We start from the raw sequence: 18,753 nt of genomic DNA, 5'->3' as shown, positions 1-18,753 counted from the left end.
CCTATGTCACACCACCAGCTTGTCTATGCCCTTTGCAAGTTTATCACTTTATTTTCTTCACAGCACACAATGTTTCAAAATTTGGTGTCTCCTGCAAATTTTGAAGTATTCCCCTCTACATCTGAGTCGTTTTTATAAACTAAGGAAAATTAAGTTAAGAAGAAGAGAGGTCCCACGACCAACTCCTGGAGAACCCCAATTCCTTCAATACAAAACAAACAACCAACAACTTACCAGAACCTTGTTTCTTGTTATTCAGGCAACTTAGAGTCTAAGGGATGTACAAGGGAACAGAACCTTTGGTCCAACTCATCCATGCTGACCAGATATCCTAAATTAATCCAGTCCCATTTGCCAGTATTTGGCCAATAACCCTCTGAACCCATCTTATTCATATACCCATCCAGATGCCTTTTAAATGTTACAATTGTGTCAATCGCCACCACTTCCTCTGGCAGCTCATTCCAAACATGCACCTTCTACGAGAAAAACGTTGCTCCTGCATATATTTTTCCCCTCTCACCTTAAATCTATGCCCTTTAGTTTTGGACTCCCTTACTCAGGGACAGACACCCAGGCTATGCACCCTATTCATGAGTTTATAAACATCTATATTTTCATCCCTCAGCTTCCAACACTCCAGGGAAAAGAGTCTCAAACTATTTAGCCCCACCCTGTAGCTCAAACCCTTCAACTTTGCAACATAATTGTAGGTCTTTTCTGAACCCTTTCAAGTTTCACAACATCTTTCCTATAGAAGGGAGACCAGAACTGCACACAGTATTCTGAAAGTGGCCCAACCAATGTCCTGTACAGTCGCAACATGTTCCCCCCCTCCAAGTCCTACACTCAATGCACTGACCAATAAAGGCAAGTATATCAAACACCTTCTCCACTATCCTGTCTACCTGCCACTCCTCTTTCAAGGAACTATGAACCTACCCTCCAAGTCTTTGTTCAGCCATACTCCCCAGGACCCAACCATTATTGGCATAAGCCCTGGCCTGATTTACCATACCTGCCCTAGACCTCGCCGTTGTTGACTGCTGACGTGACATCGGCCATCTCAATTCCTCCAACCCCTCTCACCCGCTCCGACCATTCAGCACTCCACTCTCTCTGCACCAATGCACATTTCACCATCAAACCTGCTGACAAAGGCAGGACGGTGGTAGTCTGGAGGACGAGCCTCTATGTCGCAGAGGCCAGGTGCAGGCTCTCTGACACTACATCCCATCTCTCCCTAGACCATGACTCCTCCACAGCTCACTTGGCCACCATCACTCTCACTGCCCGTGACCATATCACCTCCGGTGAGCTCCCCTCCACTGTCTCCAACGCCATAGCCCCTCAGCCCTGCACTGCCTGGTTCTACCTGCTCCCGAAGATCTACAGGCCCAACTACCCCGGCTGCTCCATCATCTCTACACGCGCCTGCCCCACCAAACTCATTTCCTCCTACCTCGACTCCATTCTCTCACCCCTAGTCCAGGCATTTCCCATCTACATCTGGTACACCAACCACACCCTCCACCTCTTCGGAATCTTCCAGTTTCCCAACCCCCAGCGCTTCATCTTCACTATGGAATGCAGTCCCTATACACATCCATACCCCACTAGGACAGCCTTCAGACTCAGCTTCTTCCTCTCCAAGAGACCCATCCAGCCCCTTCTCATCAGTACCCTCCCCCACCTCACCAAAGTAGTCCTCACCCTCAATAACTTTTCCTTCAACTCTTCCCATTTCCTCAAATCCATGGGGTGCCCATGGGCACCAGCTACGCCTGCCTCTTTGTTAGCCATATCAAACAGTCCCTCTTCAATACATGCATAGGTACTGTGCCCCAACTCTTCCGCCATCCCATTGATGACTGCATTGGTGCAGTTCATCAACTTCACCAATCTCCATCCCACCCTCAAATTCATGTGGTCTATCTCGGACACCTCCCTCCACTTCCTTGAACTCGTTTCCATCTCCGGCGACAGTCTACGAATGGACATTTACTATAATCCCACAGATTCCCATAACCTACACTTCCTCCCACCCGGCATCCTGCAAAACTTCCACATTTTTCCAATTCCTTCATCTCCATATCTGCTCAGACGAGGCGACATTGCACTCCCAAGCATCCCAGATGTCCACCTATTTTGAACGTGCCTTTACCCACTGTCATCCAGATAGCCCTCCACCACACCTCTTCCATTCTCCGCTCCATTGCTCCAAACCCACCTCCCCCCACCATCAAACATAGTAAAGACAGTGTACCCCTTGACATCACCTACCACCCCACCAGTCTCTGCATCCAATATATCAACCTTAAATACTTCTGCCAACTCCAACTAGACCCCACTGGCAAAAGCATCGTCCCCTCCCCACCCCTCTCTGCCTTCTCCAAGGACAACTCCCTTTGTCATTCCTTGGTTTGCGCCACGCTCACCACCTCAGTTTTCAGACAACTCACCAGGACAAAGGACCCAATACCCAGCATGAGCAACGTCATGTACAAAATCCCATGCAAGGACTGCATAACACACTACATAGGACAAACAGGAAGACAGCTAACGATCCGCATCCATAAACACCAACTAGCCACGAAACGACATGACCAGCTATCCTTAGTAACCACACACACAGACAACAAGCAACATGAGTTCGACTGGGACAACACTACTATTATAGGACAAGCCTAACAGAGGAACAGCCAGGGAATTCCTAGAGGCATGGCACACTCATCCACAGATTCAATCAATAAGCACATCGACCTGGACTCAATATACTGACCACTGCAGCGGACAGCTGGAACTGACAACCGAAAGTGGAAGAGACAGATCACTACAAATGCCGAAGGAAACATCACAGAAGCGCTTCACAGGAGGCTCCCAAGTACTGAGGATGTCACCTCGACAGGGGACGAAACGTCTGCAACACAAATTCCCAGCTCGGCGAACAGAACCACAACAACGAGCACCCGAGCTACAAATCTTCTCACAAACTTTGAATTCACATTTGTTCAAGAGTCACTTTGCCCTGGTTTAGGATTTCCTAAAGCTACAGAATTCAAACTGTTCGGTCTCAAGTTGCTCAGCTTACCCTGCTTTTAAACATGCCTGCAACACTTGCTAATCCCCAGTCCTCTGGCAACACTTCTGTATTGAAAGACGATTGGAAAATTATGGACAGCCCCTCCGGAATTTCCACCTTTATTACTTAGAAGCTTTGGATTCACCTCCTGATGACTCATCAATTTTAAATACGGCCAATCTTTCTGAAACCTTCTCAATCAATTTTTAGCCCATCCAACGTCCCAACAATAACCTATTTCACTACGAAATTCAGAGCACCTACTTCCTTGGTAAAAACAGAGCTTTCTCAAGGCACAAATCCCCTTTTTGTTTATGACCTGTCCCATTTCCGCTTTTTATCATGCTTTTAACATTACTAGGCCAACAGATTTTCGTTTATATTAGCTGCAAATCTCATCTCACATTCCCTCTGTGCCTCTCTCAGATACAACCCAGTTCTGAATTATATTCTGGAATTAACATGAGGCATCATACTTTAGTTGGTTTTAAAATAACTGAGCCATGAACCAGTTGTGAAATTATATGGATACTGCTTTCCACTTGTCAGACATTTAGACAAATTGCAGTTTCTTCTCATTCCTATATTGCAGATAAGCACTAATAGGTTACACCTCTCTGCAGTGATCTATGCACATACAGTCGTTCTTCAGTCTTGAACTGCACTTTGTAGATGTTGGGCAGGCTCTGGATAGAGAATATGGGAGTTACTCACGACAGAATTCCCAGCCTCTGACTTGTTCTTGTAGCCATAGTGCGCATTTATTATTGGTCCAGTTCAGTTTCTAGTCTTTATAACCCACAGGGTGTTGACAGTATGAGATTCAGGGTTGGTAAATATCATCGAATAACATAAGATAGTCAGATTCTCCCTTGTTTTAGTTCGCCACTGTCTGTCACTTTTGTGCCACTTGTCAGTCCAAGCCTGGATATGGTCCAGGGTTTCTTGATTATGAATATGGACTGCTTCAGGCTGACAGGAGATATGAATGGTGCTGAATATTGGGTAAACATCAGCAATCAGCCTCACTTCTGACCTTATGATGGAGGGCAGTTCATTGATGTAACAGTTGAAGATGGTTGAGGCTAGGGTATTACCCTGAGAAACTCCAATAGTGTTGCCCCAGCCCTGAGATGACTGACCTCCAGCAGCCACAGCCATCTTCCTTGTGCCTGCAATGATTCCAGCTAGTACAGTTTCCCCTACTCCCCAAGGCTGCCTTGAGGTCAAGTCTGATCATTCACACCTCACTCCTAGAGTTCAGTACCTTTCACCCAGGCTGTGATTATATCAGGAACCGGGGGCCCTGGCAGAACCCAAACTATCACCTGAAAATTCCACTATAACTTGACTCTCTGCACTAAGGAAGTCAAGCCACAAGAATAAAATCAGACGAAAGAAAAAGAAATGCTGGCTTACTTTTGTCTGAACTTTTCATAGAAATTCCAGAAGAGCTGTAGATTAAGATCTGAATAGTCCAGGTTAGGTTTCTGCTTTACCCTCCGCTCTCTCAATTCTGCCTACAGGTGAAGGAAGTACATCGGTTAACCATGAAGCCACTGGGCAACACAATACAGACCACCCACACCAATCATACCTCATTATGTAGAAGGCTCACATTGGTCCTTGCTGGGGTTAATACGAGTTTTCAATATTATCCGAATGAACAAAAATGATCAGAATTGATTTGCTGAAGCCAAATTGCTTTCAGTCAACTTGACTAGGTTCACTGAAGAAATTAGTGAGGTCAATGTGCACACTCACTTGATAATGTAGAAAATAGACGCATTAGGAAAACTAAAGCTGAAGAGATTAAAAGGGACAATGGAAACTGGCTAACAGAGAGAAAGCAGTCAGAGTGAAAGATCATTTTTTTGCCCTAGATAAAATTAAACACTCATGGTTTTTTTAAGGGGCAGAATTAGGATTACTGCATTTTCTGATACATATCCAGGATATATTTCAAAGTTTGCAGTTGACCTGAAACGCTAAAAAAGCAGAGTACAGAGTGTGAGAAAGTGACTGACTTCACATAAAAATGGTACTTACAGTAAAACAACTGGTGATGCATTTTGGTAGGAAAATGACAGAGGCAATATAGATTAAAGGGCACAATTCTAAATGGGGCTCGGGCCTGGTGATTTACATCTTTGAAATCACAAAATTGTGAGGACTATTTAAAAAAAAAAGGTGTGGATTCTTGAATTTATAAACAGATGCAGAGAATACAAAAGTAAGGAAGTTATCCCATGCCTGCCAGAATTACTGGTTAGGTCCAGTTAAAGGACCGTGACTACTTTTGAATCCCATTCTTTAAGGAGGATGTTGGAAGAGACCGCAGAGAAGATTTACTCAAATGAGGAGGACGACACAGGGTGTCAATCACATGGATAAACTACAAACACTGGAGTTACTCTGCATACACCAGGCAAACTTAAGCTGCCATTGAATAGAGGTGTTGAAATCATAATGATTTTTGATCAAAGGAAATATTTAACACTGGTCAGCAATGACATTGATTCGAGGTAAATACCTGAAGAAACAGAGGTGAGATGAGCAAAAATATCTTCAGCAGCTGGTTGTTCTGATCTGAAATCCGTGGCTTAAAACAGTGGGCAGGATTCAGTAACAATTATCAAAAGGGAAATGGAAGACAAAAAGGTTGTGGGGCAAAAGGGCACACCGGTGGGTTTATCTGGACAGCTCTTTGGATGAATCAGCACAGGCGTAACTACCCAATAATCTTCTCCTCTGCTGCATGAATCTTGGACTCAAAGAGAAAATCTGTCTGGCTACAATCAACCATAGCTGAAAATGTGTTGCTGGTTAAAGCACAGCAGGTTAGGCAGCATCCAAGGAACAGGAAATTCGACGTTTCGGACCAGAGCCCTTCATCATTCTTGATGAAGGGCTCTGGCCCGAAACGTCGAATTTCCTGTTCCTTGGATGCTGCCTAACCTGCTGTGCTTTAACCAACAACACATTTTCAGCTGTGATCTCCAGCATCTGCAGACCTCACTTTTTACAATCAACCATAGCCAAGTGGAGAGCCGCCCACTGGGCCGTAATACAAATGAATCATCAGGTGGGAAGATATGAAGAGCTGATAATGCTTGGAACTAACACCCCAGCAAAAGTCGCAGTAGTGGAGAAAATCCGAGGTACAACACATCACAGAATTATCACAGCACAGTTGGCGGCCATTTGGTCCATCGACTGTGTCAGCTGTCTGAACGTACAGAGCACAATTGCCATTTTCCTGCCTTTTCTCCATACCCCTGCACATTTTTAACTTTCAGATAATAATCCAATTCCCCCTTGAATGCCTCAGCGGAACCTGCCTTTACCACACCCTCAGGCAGTGCATTCCCGATTCCTGCACTGACTGTATATAAAGGTTTCCCCTCACGTCTTCACTGCCCGATAGTTTATGAGGAATTTTAAAAATGTATTTTAACATACTGCATCCTGGGCCAGTTGCTGGACAAAGTAGAGTGTCTTCAACAAGAGGGTCTGCCCAGTAACACGACCGCTTGACGTTGTATCAGAGAGAGAGAGATACTCTTGATTGGATGGTCTCAAGTAACCTCGAATACTTAGATGTTTGATGCCAATACGCACGTTGTTCTCATCCGCTTGGCGGGGACAGAGAAACTTCACCATCAGATACTAGGGGAACAAAAAAAGATTAAGATGGAGCGCAGTCATTTTCAATGCAAAAGAGTCATTCAACAAAAGCGGCTGAGAAGGCTGATACCATTAAACCTTTGCCCCAGTCCAAAGACCTTAACTAATATTTCAAAAACCATGGATCTAGAATATCAACTGATTAACAAGGATTACACCAAATCACTTGAATACCCATTTGATGTTCACAAGAAACCCATGGCCATCAAAAATGTCAGTGGTGGTCCTGGTTTGGATTTGCTCTCTTTTTACCTCGTTTATTCAATCACAGGATACTGTTGTGTGGATGTCAATGTTGTAGCTGCACTGCAACAGCTTGACCAGAAGTGTGGCTAGTTCTGGAACACAGTATGACCTTCAACCAACTCTTAATAGATTCAAGTTAAAGGCATAAGCTGTGTAGCTTATATTTTCAAATATGTTAACAAATTTGAGAAGATTTGTAGCTCAAGTTGGAGGTTCTGGGTGTAGGTTTGCTCGCTGAGTTGGAAGGTTCATTTTCAGACGTTTCGCCACCATACTAGGCAACATCATCCATCAGCCTCCGGTGAAGCAGTGGTGTTACATCCTGCTTTCTATTCATGTGCTTAGATTTCCTTGGGTTGGTGATGTTATTTCCTGTTCTTTTTCCCCAGAGTGGTAGGCGGGTTCCAAATCGATGTGTTTGTTGATCAAGTTCCAGTTGGAATGCCATGCTTCTAGGAATTCTCGTGCGTCTCTCTGTTTGGCTTATCTTACGATGGACGTGTTGTCCCATAAAATTCACACACAAAAAAAGGAGGAAAGCAACAATAAACTGCCATTCTTAGATGTCACAGTAGAGAACAGCCAATGGGGAACTTCAAACCAGCGTCTACAGAAAAACAACACATACAGACCAAATACCGAACTACAGAAGCAATCATCCCAATATCCACAAACAAAGCTGCATCAGAACATTATCTCAATAAGCCACCACACTGCAGCACAGAGGAACTACGCAGACCAGAGGAAAATCATCTACACCGTGTTCAAAAAGAACGGGTACCCAATGAACACAGTCTGCAGATTTCTCAGCAACAAACCCAATCAAGCTAAGTGTATAGAAACCCTAGGCACTCTCCCCTACATCAAAGGCATTTCGGAAATGACTGCCAGACTACTCAGACCCCTTGGCATCATAGTAACTCTCAAAACCACCAACACACTAAAACAGCAGCTAAACGAACTTGAAAGACCCTATACAGACAACGAGCAAAACTAATGTCATTTACAAAATACTGTGTAAGGACTGTAACAAACACTGCATTGGACAAACAGGCAGAAAACTAGCCACCAGGATATGTGAACATCAACTAGCCACAAAAAGACATGACCTTCTCTCACTAGTACCTTTACATACAGATAAGGAAGGACACCACTTCGACTTGGACAACACATCCATCCTTTGACAAGCCAAACAGAGACATGCATGAGAACTCCTTAAAGCAAGTCATGCCAACCCGAACTCTATCAACAAACACATCAATTTGGACCCATTTACCACCCTCTGACAATGAACAGGAAATGACATCACTAATCCCAGGAAACCTAAACACAGAAAAGGAAAGCAGGACATAACACCAGTGCTTCACCGGAGGCTCAATGAAGATATCACCTAGTAAAGTGATGAAATGTCTGAAAACAAACCTTCCAGCTCAGCGAGCAAACTTATTTTAACAAATGTAAACAACTTTTGATTAATACATTGGATGTGGGCTTCCATATATAGTGGTTAAGGCTTTTGGCTTGAACAGAGGTGGAAGGAGTGAATATTAAAGGCAGTTTGCCAATCAAACAAACTGCTTTGTCCTGAATGGTGCTGAATCTCCAGAGTGTTGCTGGTGCAAGTGGGGAGTATCCGATTAAACTCCTGTCTCTGCCTTGCAGATGACAGACAGGTTTTTGAGGGCGGGACATCCCAACCTCTTACCTGCTCCTGGAGTCAGAGTGATGCTATGGATGGCACAAAATGGCTTCTGGTCAATGGTAACCCACAAGATGTTGAAAGTAGGGGAGGTCAATGCTGATAATGTCTGAGTATCAAGGGGAGATGGTTAGATTCTCTTTTGTTGAAGATAATCATTGTTTGGAATTTTTGATACAAATGTTACTTCCAATTATCTATTACCCAGGTCTTGCTGCATTTGGGCATATGCTTCAGTATGTGGAGTCGCTAGTAGTGCTGAACATTGCACAAGCAAGGGTGGACAGCTGCACATCTGACCTTGTGATGGAGGGAAGGTCATTGATGAAGCAGCTGAAGATGGTTGGGCCTAGGACATTACCCTTAGGAACTCCTGCAGAGAATGTCCTAGGATTGACCTCCGATCACCACCTTTGTGCTAGGTATGACTCCCTTCAGTGGTGTTTTCCTCCTGATTTTTTTAACTTCAGTTTTGCCTGGCTCCTTCACGCCAGACTCTGTCAAATGCAGCCTCTCACCTCACCTCGGGAATTCAGCTTTTATCCATGTTTGGACCATGGCTGTAATGAGGTCCGGAGCTGAGTGAGCAAGCTATTACAGTATACAGGTCACTTGATAGCACTGCTGAAAAATCATTCCCCCACTTAACTGATGATCGCAGGTAGCCTGATAGATTAATCATTCCTGGTTTGAATTTGTCCTCCTTTTTACCTCATTTATTCATTCATGAGATGTTGTTGATGATGTGTTGGAACTGCAGAGATACACAAAATCTATTTAGACTACACCTTCTAAACTTACGACCACTCCCATCAAAAATGACGAGGGCAGCGATACATGGGAACATCACCATCTCGGAGGTCCCCTCTAAGCTACTCATCATTCTGACTTGCAAATTCCATCAGTATCACCAGGTGAAAATCCTAGAACTCCCTCTCTAATAGCACTGTGTGCACCCCATAAATGCCGAGGACTGCAATGATTTAAAAAAACTAGCTTCCCCACAACGTGAAGGGTACGCTGGGATGGCCTGCAAATGCTAGACTAGCCATGTCCAAACCCATGAAAGAATACAGGAACAGTGATGAGAGAGTCTAGTGGTTCAAGGCACTAATTCCCAATCACCCAATTTCATGGATGAACAACAAACACTGGCCTTGCCAGCAACGCTGACCTCCCGAGAACAAATAAAAACAACAAATAGCAGATGATTTTGACTGAACTACTGTCTTGTTTGGGTCATTGATGGTTACATAGTCTCTGCAAGACAAATGACAAACCTGATCAGATTTACTGAAACGTCATTGTGCATTTCATAGAACACAGAATCCCCAGTGTGGAAACAGGCCCTTCGGCCCAACAAGTCCACACCGACCCTCCAAAGACCAATCCACCCAGACCTACTCCCCTACATTTACTCCTGATTAACGTACCTAATTTACATATTGCTGAACATTATGGGACAATTTAGCATGGCGAATTCATCTAACCTGCACATCTCTGGATTGTGGGAGGAAACCGAAGCACCCAGAGACAACCCACGCAGAGACGGGGGAGAACAGACAGTTCCCCCTGGGGCTGGAATCAAACCCAGGTCCGTGGCACTGAGGCAGCAGTGTTAATCACTGAGCCATCGTGGCACCCATGCACAATTCAAATTCAAGCCACATTTGAAAAGTGACTGCCTAGCAGTCCAGCAGCTGCATGGCCCACACCACTGCCTAACCATCTGGAAGACCTCTGCCAGCAGAAAGTAGGTCACGAGCACTCAAAGAACAAGTCAAATCTTTGTTATAATTTGCAGAAGGCTGTTTGTCGAAATAGTCGCTACACAGATGCCATCTACTGGCACCAACCGGCACATCAAATGTCAATAATGAAAATCCTCCCTGCTCATCATCTACAGGAGCTACACAGCTATCTTCAATAAGTGCAGACTTTCAAGTTCAGAACAGAGTTTTTACCCAATTTTATATAATACAAATAGAAAGCATAAAGCTGCACAATACGTGAGAAAACATATTAAATTTACAGATCGCATTAGAAAAACCCCATCATTACAAATTCCTCAACAACTCTAACATCAGCCTCAACAAGCAGTGCTGAAAAAACACAGGAAGCCGGGTCCTAGGGAGTGTTGCTGAACAAAGAGACCTTGGAGTGCAGGTTCACAGCTCCTTGAAAGTGGAGTCGCAGGTAGATAGGATAGTGAAGGCGGCGTTTGGTATGCTTTCCTTTATTGGTCAGAGTATTGAGTACAGGAGTCGGGAGGTCATGTTGCAGCTGTACAGGACGTTGGTTAGGCCACTGTTGGAATATTGTGTGCAATTCGGGTCTCCTTCCTATTGGAAGGGTGTTGTGAAACTTGAAAGATTCCAGAAAAGATTTACAAGGATGCTGCCAGGGTTGGAGGAACTGAGCTACAGGGAGAGGCTGAACAGGCTGGGGCTGTTTTCCCTGGTGCGTCGGAGGCTGAGGAGTGACCTTATAGAGGTTTACAAAATTATATGGGGCATGGATAGGATAAATAGACAAAGTCTTTTCCCTGGGATCAGGGAGTCCAGAACTAGGTTCTATGTTCTATGACTAAGTCAGGCAGCATTCTGAGGAGCAGGAGAATTAAAGTTTCAGGCACAGAGTCATACAGCACGGAAACAGAACCTTCGGTCCAACCCGTCCATGCCGACCAGATATCTCAACCCAATCTTGTCCCACCTGCCAGCACGTACCCCATATCCCTCCAAACCCTTCCTATTCATATATCCATCCAGATGCCTGTTAAGTGTTGCAATTGTACCAGCCTCCACCACTTCCTCTGGCAGCTCATTCCATACACGTACCACCCTCTGTGTGAAAAAGTTGACTCTTGGGTCTCTAATATTTTTCCCTTCTCATCCTAAACCTATGCCCTCTAGTTCTGGACTCCCCCACCCCAGGGAAAAAGACCTTGACTATTTATCCTATCCATGCCCCTCATTATTTTATAAGCTTCTATAAGATCACCCCTCAGCCTCCGATGCTCCAGGGAAAATCCGATGCTCCCGGCCTATTCAACCTCTCCCAATAGCTCAAATCCTCCAACCCTGGCAACATCTTTGTAAATCTTTTCTGAACCCTTTCAAGTTTCACAACATCCTTCTGATCGGAAGGAGGCCAGGCTTGCACACAATATTCCAAAGGTGGCCTAACCAATGTCCTGTACAGCCTCAACATGACCTCATAAGACCTTCATAGGGAATCAGGCTTATGCCCGAATTGTGGATTCTCCTGCTCCTCGGATGCTGCCTGACCTGCTGTGCTTTTCCAGCACCACACTCCCGACTCTGATCTCCAGCATCTGCAGTCCTCACTTTCTCCTTGCATCAGCCTCCCAAAGGCAGCAAAGATCTAAAATTACCATCAAACTCAACCAATACCCCTGCTCACAGTGTGCTGAGGGGTAGTGGAGCACCTAACCCTCTAGTGGATCAAGGCAGAAGGGGAGAACATTGGGTGATGGACTCAGCAGGGTTTTCAGTAAGGAAGAAGCACTCGATTAGTCCCTGCATTACTGCCTTGAACTGACGTTTTCAAAGGTATGTCCAAACAGAGTGAAGATTCTGTGACTTCACTGCAGCGTACAAACAGCCTGGCACATTGGCTTATTTGTCAAAATATCAAGGGCTCTCCCTCCGTGGGTGACTGATGCTGTTGAAGTGTGACAAAAAGACAGATGAATCAGGCTGCAATACTGCTAACGAGAACTAACCCCAAGGGTCTGTCTTAGCCCCAGCTCTGTCTAATGTGTCAGCTCTTTAGTCCAGGTCCTCGACACCAGGGATAACTTTCCCTTGTTCCCGAGTTATGGGTCCTGTGGGAACTCGATGGATCCAATGACCCAGCCATAGGTGGGTGCGTATTTTGGGAAGGGCTTTCCATCCTACCTGGGCATATCAGAGAGAGCTGGAGTGAGTGGCACCTTCTCAATGTTTCATGGTCCTGTTTGGCTAGTCTCAGGCAAGAGATTCTCATGTCAGAGCAGATATATAGCATTTATTCAATTATAATTTCAGGATGTGCTTGAAGTGTTTCCTCTGACCCCTGTTCAACTTGCGTTCAACAAGTTGGCATTTAGCATGCACACCAATAATCTGCCCTCAATGCAGTCCCAGAAACATATCTATGGAGACCATGTCTGTTGGCACACTGACTCTCCAAAGCTGCGTGTCCCCCAAAACCCCGAGGACGGCAGTGATTCAAGACAACAGCTCACCACTACCCTGGGAAGGGCAAGTTGGGATGGCTTGTAAATGCTAGCCTCGCCAAACTCATAAAAGAATTAACAAACAGTGATGAGATAGTGCAGTGATTCAAGAAGGCAGCTCACAATCACCCTCAAGGCTGAACAACAAATGCTGACTTTGCCAACAACTTTGACCTTGCTGGAACAACAAAAATAACAATCCAATACAATGGACTGACAATAATATTGCAAAGTTAGCTGGCTACCTCAAGATACGAGGTCTTTCATTAAACAGTAGTTTGTCTCTTTGGTACACTCCAACTTTATAATACCAGCACCATGATGGAACTAAACATCACCTGAGATTGAGGGAGACTGAAACATAATCTCCAACATTTATCTGGGCTTTGTCACCGCTGTGGATAACACCTCAATACTGCAGTAAAAAGTAAAATCCACAATAACCTCCTCAGTAATTCTGGCCGATTCCTAACAGTAAATGGCTCTACTCTTGCCATTACGTATTTAATTGCAGAATACTGTGCCCAGATATGACAGCAATCTGACCACATCAAACTTATCAAATATACAACTGAACTTTGACCAAATCACCTCCCTGGCTCCCAATTCTGAGCAATATTTACACCTTACTTCCTTGTCTCTGCTTCAGCAAAGTAATTATTGTAACACGCATGACCCTATAGTCTACTCAACCTCAGCCTGCCCTTACCAAGGACCTTCTCAAACCAGATGCAGAAAACACTGTCTCTTACACCGCCCACTATGGTTAGAACCAAGTAGTGACCGTTTTTGGCAGAAGGTTTAGAAGGAGGAAACATCAAGTAGAAATCACTTCCTCATTATAGAACAAACTACGTCCCCACCCTGCTTTCATGTCCCACAGTTACACTGGGCTCTTTTGAACCATTTTTGGACTGGTCAAAGCCTTTATGAACCATCTAACATTATTGGGTTTCTACAATCACCAGGCTGCTGTTGTGGTGCAGACCATCGTCATTGATTAAAAGTGACAGTAGCTTAAAGAACTCCAACTAGTTGGTGGCAAGGCTGGTGCAAGACTGAGTATACACGTACTAAACAAAATAAACACAATAACTCAACTAAACAAATGCCAATCAACAGTTCAGTTCTACTGCAAACCTTGAAGACAGTGAGTCAGTCCTTCATTACCTTGCTGATTCGGCAGGTCTGTAATTTTACTTCTGCCTCATTCCATTCATCTTCCATTTCAAACCAGCCAACAGGTTCATCCAGGTCAGTACTGTGGCCATTGTGCCTGGTGTAGATGGATGCAAATAACCATTCATTATTAAACCAAACAACATGCAACTTCCAAGATAACTGCAACAGTAGATGCCCCTAAGTGAAGAGACCAATATTTTCTTACAATAAATTGTACTGAAAGAGCAGAGTTTTCAGCATATTAATAATACCCAATGTCTAAATATTATGGATTGAGAATCAGTTACCTAACAGGAAATGAAGTGTAGCCACAAAGGAAACATTTTCATATTGGCATAAAATAAATGAGAGGCCAGAGGGCTGAGTTCTGGGGCCTCAATTGTTTACAATCTCCATAAATGATTTTATAAAGGAACTAAATGTACAGCTGCTAAATTTGCACGTCATAAAAGGTAAGTAACAAAGTAAGTTGTGAAAAAGACATGGAGACTGCAAAGCGTAGAGATGGGTTAAGTGAGTGGGCATGAAATTGGCAGATGGGAGTGCTGTTTGGGAAAATGTTATCTCATCTGTATTGGAAGAGAAAAGCAGTATATTATTACAGAGAGACTGCAAAACACATAGGTGCTCAGGTACATGAAAGACAACTTTGAGTGCAGGTACAGCAAGTGACGAAGAATGCAAATTGATGCTGCTGTTATTACAGTGAACGGAGGATAAAATTAGGGATGTTTTACAAAAGCTATAGAGCTTTGGTGAGACCACATCAAAAGTATAATGTAGTTTTTTTTTGAAAAGAATGGACATAATTGTGTTGAAAACATTTGAGAGAAGGTTCACTCGAGTCATTCTTAGAATGAGAATGTTAACTCATGAGCAATGGTTAGACTGACCTAAGAAGAATGAGAGGTGACCTTAGTAAGGCATTAAAAGATCCTGAGGGGACTTTATAGTGTGAATGCTGTGAGGATGCTTGAGGAGATACTAGCACTAGGGGACAGCAGCTGAAAAGAAAAGTCTCTAATTTAAGACTGAGACAAAGAGATTCATATGAATGCACGATATGGAACCAGCAATGCTACCATTGAATCTATTCCATGATGACCTTGTGATTAAGTGCTATTCTATCATTTCTTTCTCCACAGATGTCAAGATAAAAACAAGACAAGTGGACAAATTCTCAGCAGCAGTTTCTGTAACTGAGCTTTAATGTAGATCATGTGCTTCAGACAAAGTAAACACTGAATATTTGCTGTTTGAAACAACCTCCAGTGCACATATGTAGCACCAGCAATACATTCAACATGAGAATAGGTTTGGAGATCTATTTACACAATTACGTCAGCCTGAGATAAGAAACTGACAAATGCAGACCCACACGTACGCAATTAAACCTTTAACCCAAACAGAAACAAAATGCTGCAGCTACTCAGGAGATCTGGCAGCATCTGGGGAGAAAAGGAACAGTTAACGTTTTGAGATGTTAAGAAGAAGTGACATATCAAACTCAAAATGTTAACTCTGTTTCTCAGTCCACAGACGCTGCTCGGCCTGATGAGTTTCACCAACATTCTCTCTTTTCATGTCAGATTTCCAGCATCTGCAGCATTTTTACTTTTGTTTAAATTAAATAATTCCTTTATTGCTGCAGCTACCTAAATTTTATATATCTGAGCCAGCTCATGCAACAAGGTCCTGACATCTCAGCACAGACACTTGCAAAACTTGACCGGAAAACATTCACATTGGTGTTTTCTGGTTTTTGTTGTGATCTAAATTAGTTTGTGCAGTTCGATGTTTGCCTCACCTTTCCCTCACAAACTGCCGGAATTCTTGCAGCTTCCACTTATTGTATTTTTCAAACCTCTGGAAATGTTTCTCTGCATCGAAAGTTTCTGACTCATCATTATATGCAAAGATCAAACCACATTTGGCTCCTTTAGCTCCATTGTGCACCTGAGTAAAACACAAAGAAAAACGACATGAACAGGCCGGTTGAATTGACTGCTCCTTGGACATGTACCGAAACCCTATTAACATGACACATGGCGGACAAATCTCAACGGGAGCACCTAGAGCAAAGAGAGAGCACCAAAATGAAAGGGGAAGGGAGGGATTAGGACAGAATTGAAAGGGACAGGTCTGTGGGAAGGTAAAGTCAGAGTCATATGACATGGAAACAGACCCTTCAGTCCAACCAGACCATGCTAACCAGCTTTCCCAAACTAAACCAGTCCCCTCGCCTGCGCTTGGCCCAAATCTTTCCAAACGTTTCCAGTTCAACAACTTATCCAATTGTCTTTTAAATGTTCTAACTGTAACCTGCATCCACCACTTTGTCAGGCAGTACATTCCATTGGGCAGCACAGAGGCTCAGTGGTTAGCACTGCTGCCTCACAGCGCCAGAGACCCGGTTTGATTCCACCCTCAGGTGACTGTCTGTGTGGAGTTTGCACATCCTCCCTGCATCTGCGTTGAGTTTTTTCCGGGTGCTCCAGTTTTCTCCCACAGTCCAAAGATGTACAAGTTAGGTCAATTGGCCAGGCTAGATTACCCATCGTGCTCATGGTTTTGCAGGCAAGGTGGTTTAGCCATGGGAAATACAGGGTTACAGCGATGGGGTGGGTCCAGGCGGGATTCGATGAGTCAAATGGCCTGCTTGCATACGGTTGATGATTCTACGATTCTATGCATGAACCACTCTTAAAAAAAAAGTTGCCCCTCATACCCTTTCTAAATCTTTTTCCCCTCACCTTAAAAAGATGCACCCTCATCTTGAAATGCCCCCAACCTAGAGAAAAGACCCTTGCCATTCACCTCATCTAGGTCTCTCCTGATTTTATCCACTTCAATGAGGTGACCCCATAATTTCTTATGCTCCAGTGAAAAAAGTTCCAGCCTATCCAATCGTTTATATCTCAAACTCTCCATCCCTGGCCAACATCCAGATCTCAGTAAGTTGGTTCGAAACAGAGGATCTCTAAAAACTGAGAGAAAACTCAAAGATCCGAATGGTATAGGAGAGGCCACCAAAGATTGCAAGGGTTGGGAGGAATGAAGCTCTGAAGGAATTGAGGAGGATTGCCAAGTTCTTAAATTCATGACTGCGCGGAACAGGAAGGAAGTGGAGGACCCAGATGTATCATTGAGACCTAGGCAGGTTTGGAAGTAATTGAGCCCATATTTGTGCCCACACCTCCAGTGCTTACCTTGATCCTAACCTGAGAAACCTGAATGGATAGTTTTGTTCTGGACGACAAAATGAAGCTGGCTCGTGTATGGCCGGCCTCAGACAGAAATCCTGCAACAGAATAAGGGAGACAAGTGACTGCAGATGCAAAACTATGTTCCTGGAGAGTAAAAACACCTCTCACCAAAACTCTTCATTGACAAAGATCCAAAGACATGTTGCGGAAGTTTAAAACCTGTGCTGTTACTGAATAATAAGCCACAGGTATAACCCTCACCCAATGGACTTCCATTGCCATTACCTTTGCAGAAATGTGACAGATGTCCGTCATTTCCCTCTCCCACTGCCTTGTCATCCTCTCTGCCCCTGAATGTACAAGCACTTGTTGAAGAACTACAGTTAAAACATTTACCATCTCCCAGCAGCGATTCATAAAGCACAGCAGTCGGTCCAAATCCCTTTTCTTTCCCTTCTTTGGCATCGCATGCCTCCACAGTCAACTGTAGTGGTTTCCCTGTAAAGAGAACGTGAAAGCAAATCTTTAGCTGTGTACTTTCAAACACTAAAAACAAAAGGCAGTCACAGGTCATATAAGTGGAAACCTTCACATCACTTGAGATCATTAGATAACCTCTGTGAGAGCGTACTGTCTCCAATCTTCAAATAACATTCACCTACCAAAGGACGAACTCTGGGGAAGGTCAATATCAAGCATGTGCACAAAACATGCAATGCTGATTGTGGTCTTCTGTGTTATCAAAAAAAAACCTCTTTGGCCAAAGCTACCAAACAGAGTAAATAAGTGATCAACACAAGTCTACAAGACAATAGTGTTAACCAATTTTGCTAAACTGTAGTTTGATGGTGAATTGTGCAGTAGTTGTCTAACATGCGAACCAGAACAAGAATTCTCTATTTTCATATGCCATTGTGAAAAGTTCCCAAAGAAAATGAGTCCTATTCGTGCAAATGGAGGGTTACCAATCACCTAGCATGAAGATCTGAGTGTTAAAATTGAGTTTGTGAAGGGAATTAATCTTCAGGTGTTTGTTTTTACTTAGTTGATAGAACTGTCCAACCGTTCTTCTCTCTTTGGGCCCTACCTCCACCTATTGTTTACTCCTTACCCCTTCCTGGTGTTCTGCATAAAAACTAACATTTTCCGCATTCTGAGGAAGGGTCACCCGACCCAAAACATTAACTCTGATTTCTGTCCACAGATGCTGCCAGACCAGCTGAGCTTTGAGCAATTTCTGTTTTCGCTTTCTATTCAGCAGTTCAGAACACACTGGTCAAAAGCAAAAAGAGGAGATTGTCTCCAAATGGGATAAAGATTTGTCGTATGTTCGCGTGTGTTATTCGGGACCAAACATAAAAAACAGGAAGCTTGATGGCTTGGGCAATGAACTATACTCACGGGTTTT

General features: G+C 43.9%; 1 protein-coding gene across 3 annotated transcripts in view; it reads right to left on the bottom strand.

Moving 5' to 3' along the window:
• zzef1 (zinc finger, ZZ-type with EF hand domain 1) overlaps positions 1–18,753 on the bottom strand; it is a 240,311-nt gene that overhangs the window by 174,304 nt on the left and 47,254 nt on the right. For all 3 annotated transcript variants that reach the window (XM_060848324.1, XM_060848326.1, XM_060848325.1), the window contains exons 9-14: positions 17,742–17,843; positions 17,349–17,440; positions 15,947–16,095; positions 14,128–14,233; positions 6,545–6,751; positions 4,502–4,602 (exon numbers count right to left, since the gene is read on the bottom strand). In XM_060848324.1, coding sequence (XP_060704307.1) covers positions 4,502–4,602; positions 6,545–6,751; positions 14,128–14,233; positions 15,947–16,095; positions 17,349–17,440; positions 17,742–17,843 — 757 coding nt within the window. The remainder of the gene's footprint in view (positions 1–4,501; positions 4,603–6,544; positions 6,752–14,127; positions 14,234–15,946; positions 16,096–17,348; positions 17,441–17,741; positions 17,844–18,753) is intronic.

Source organism: Hemiscyllium ocellatum, chromosome 31 (genome assembly GCF_020745735.1).
Source record: "Hemiscyllium ocellatum isolate sHemOce1 chromosome 31, sHemOce1.pat.X.cur, whole genome shotgun sequence".
Classification (NCBI taxonomy): Eukaryota; Metazoa; Chordata; class Chondrichthyes; order Orectolobiformes; family Hemiscylliidae; genus Hemiscyllium; species Hemiscyllium ocellatum.
This window is presented reverse-complemented; position numbering and strand designations above follow the sequence as displayed.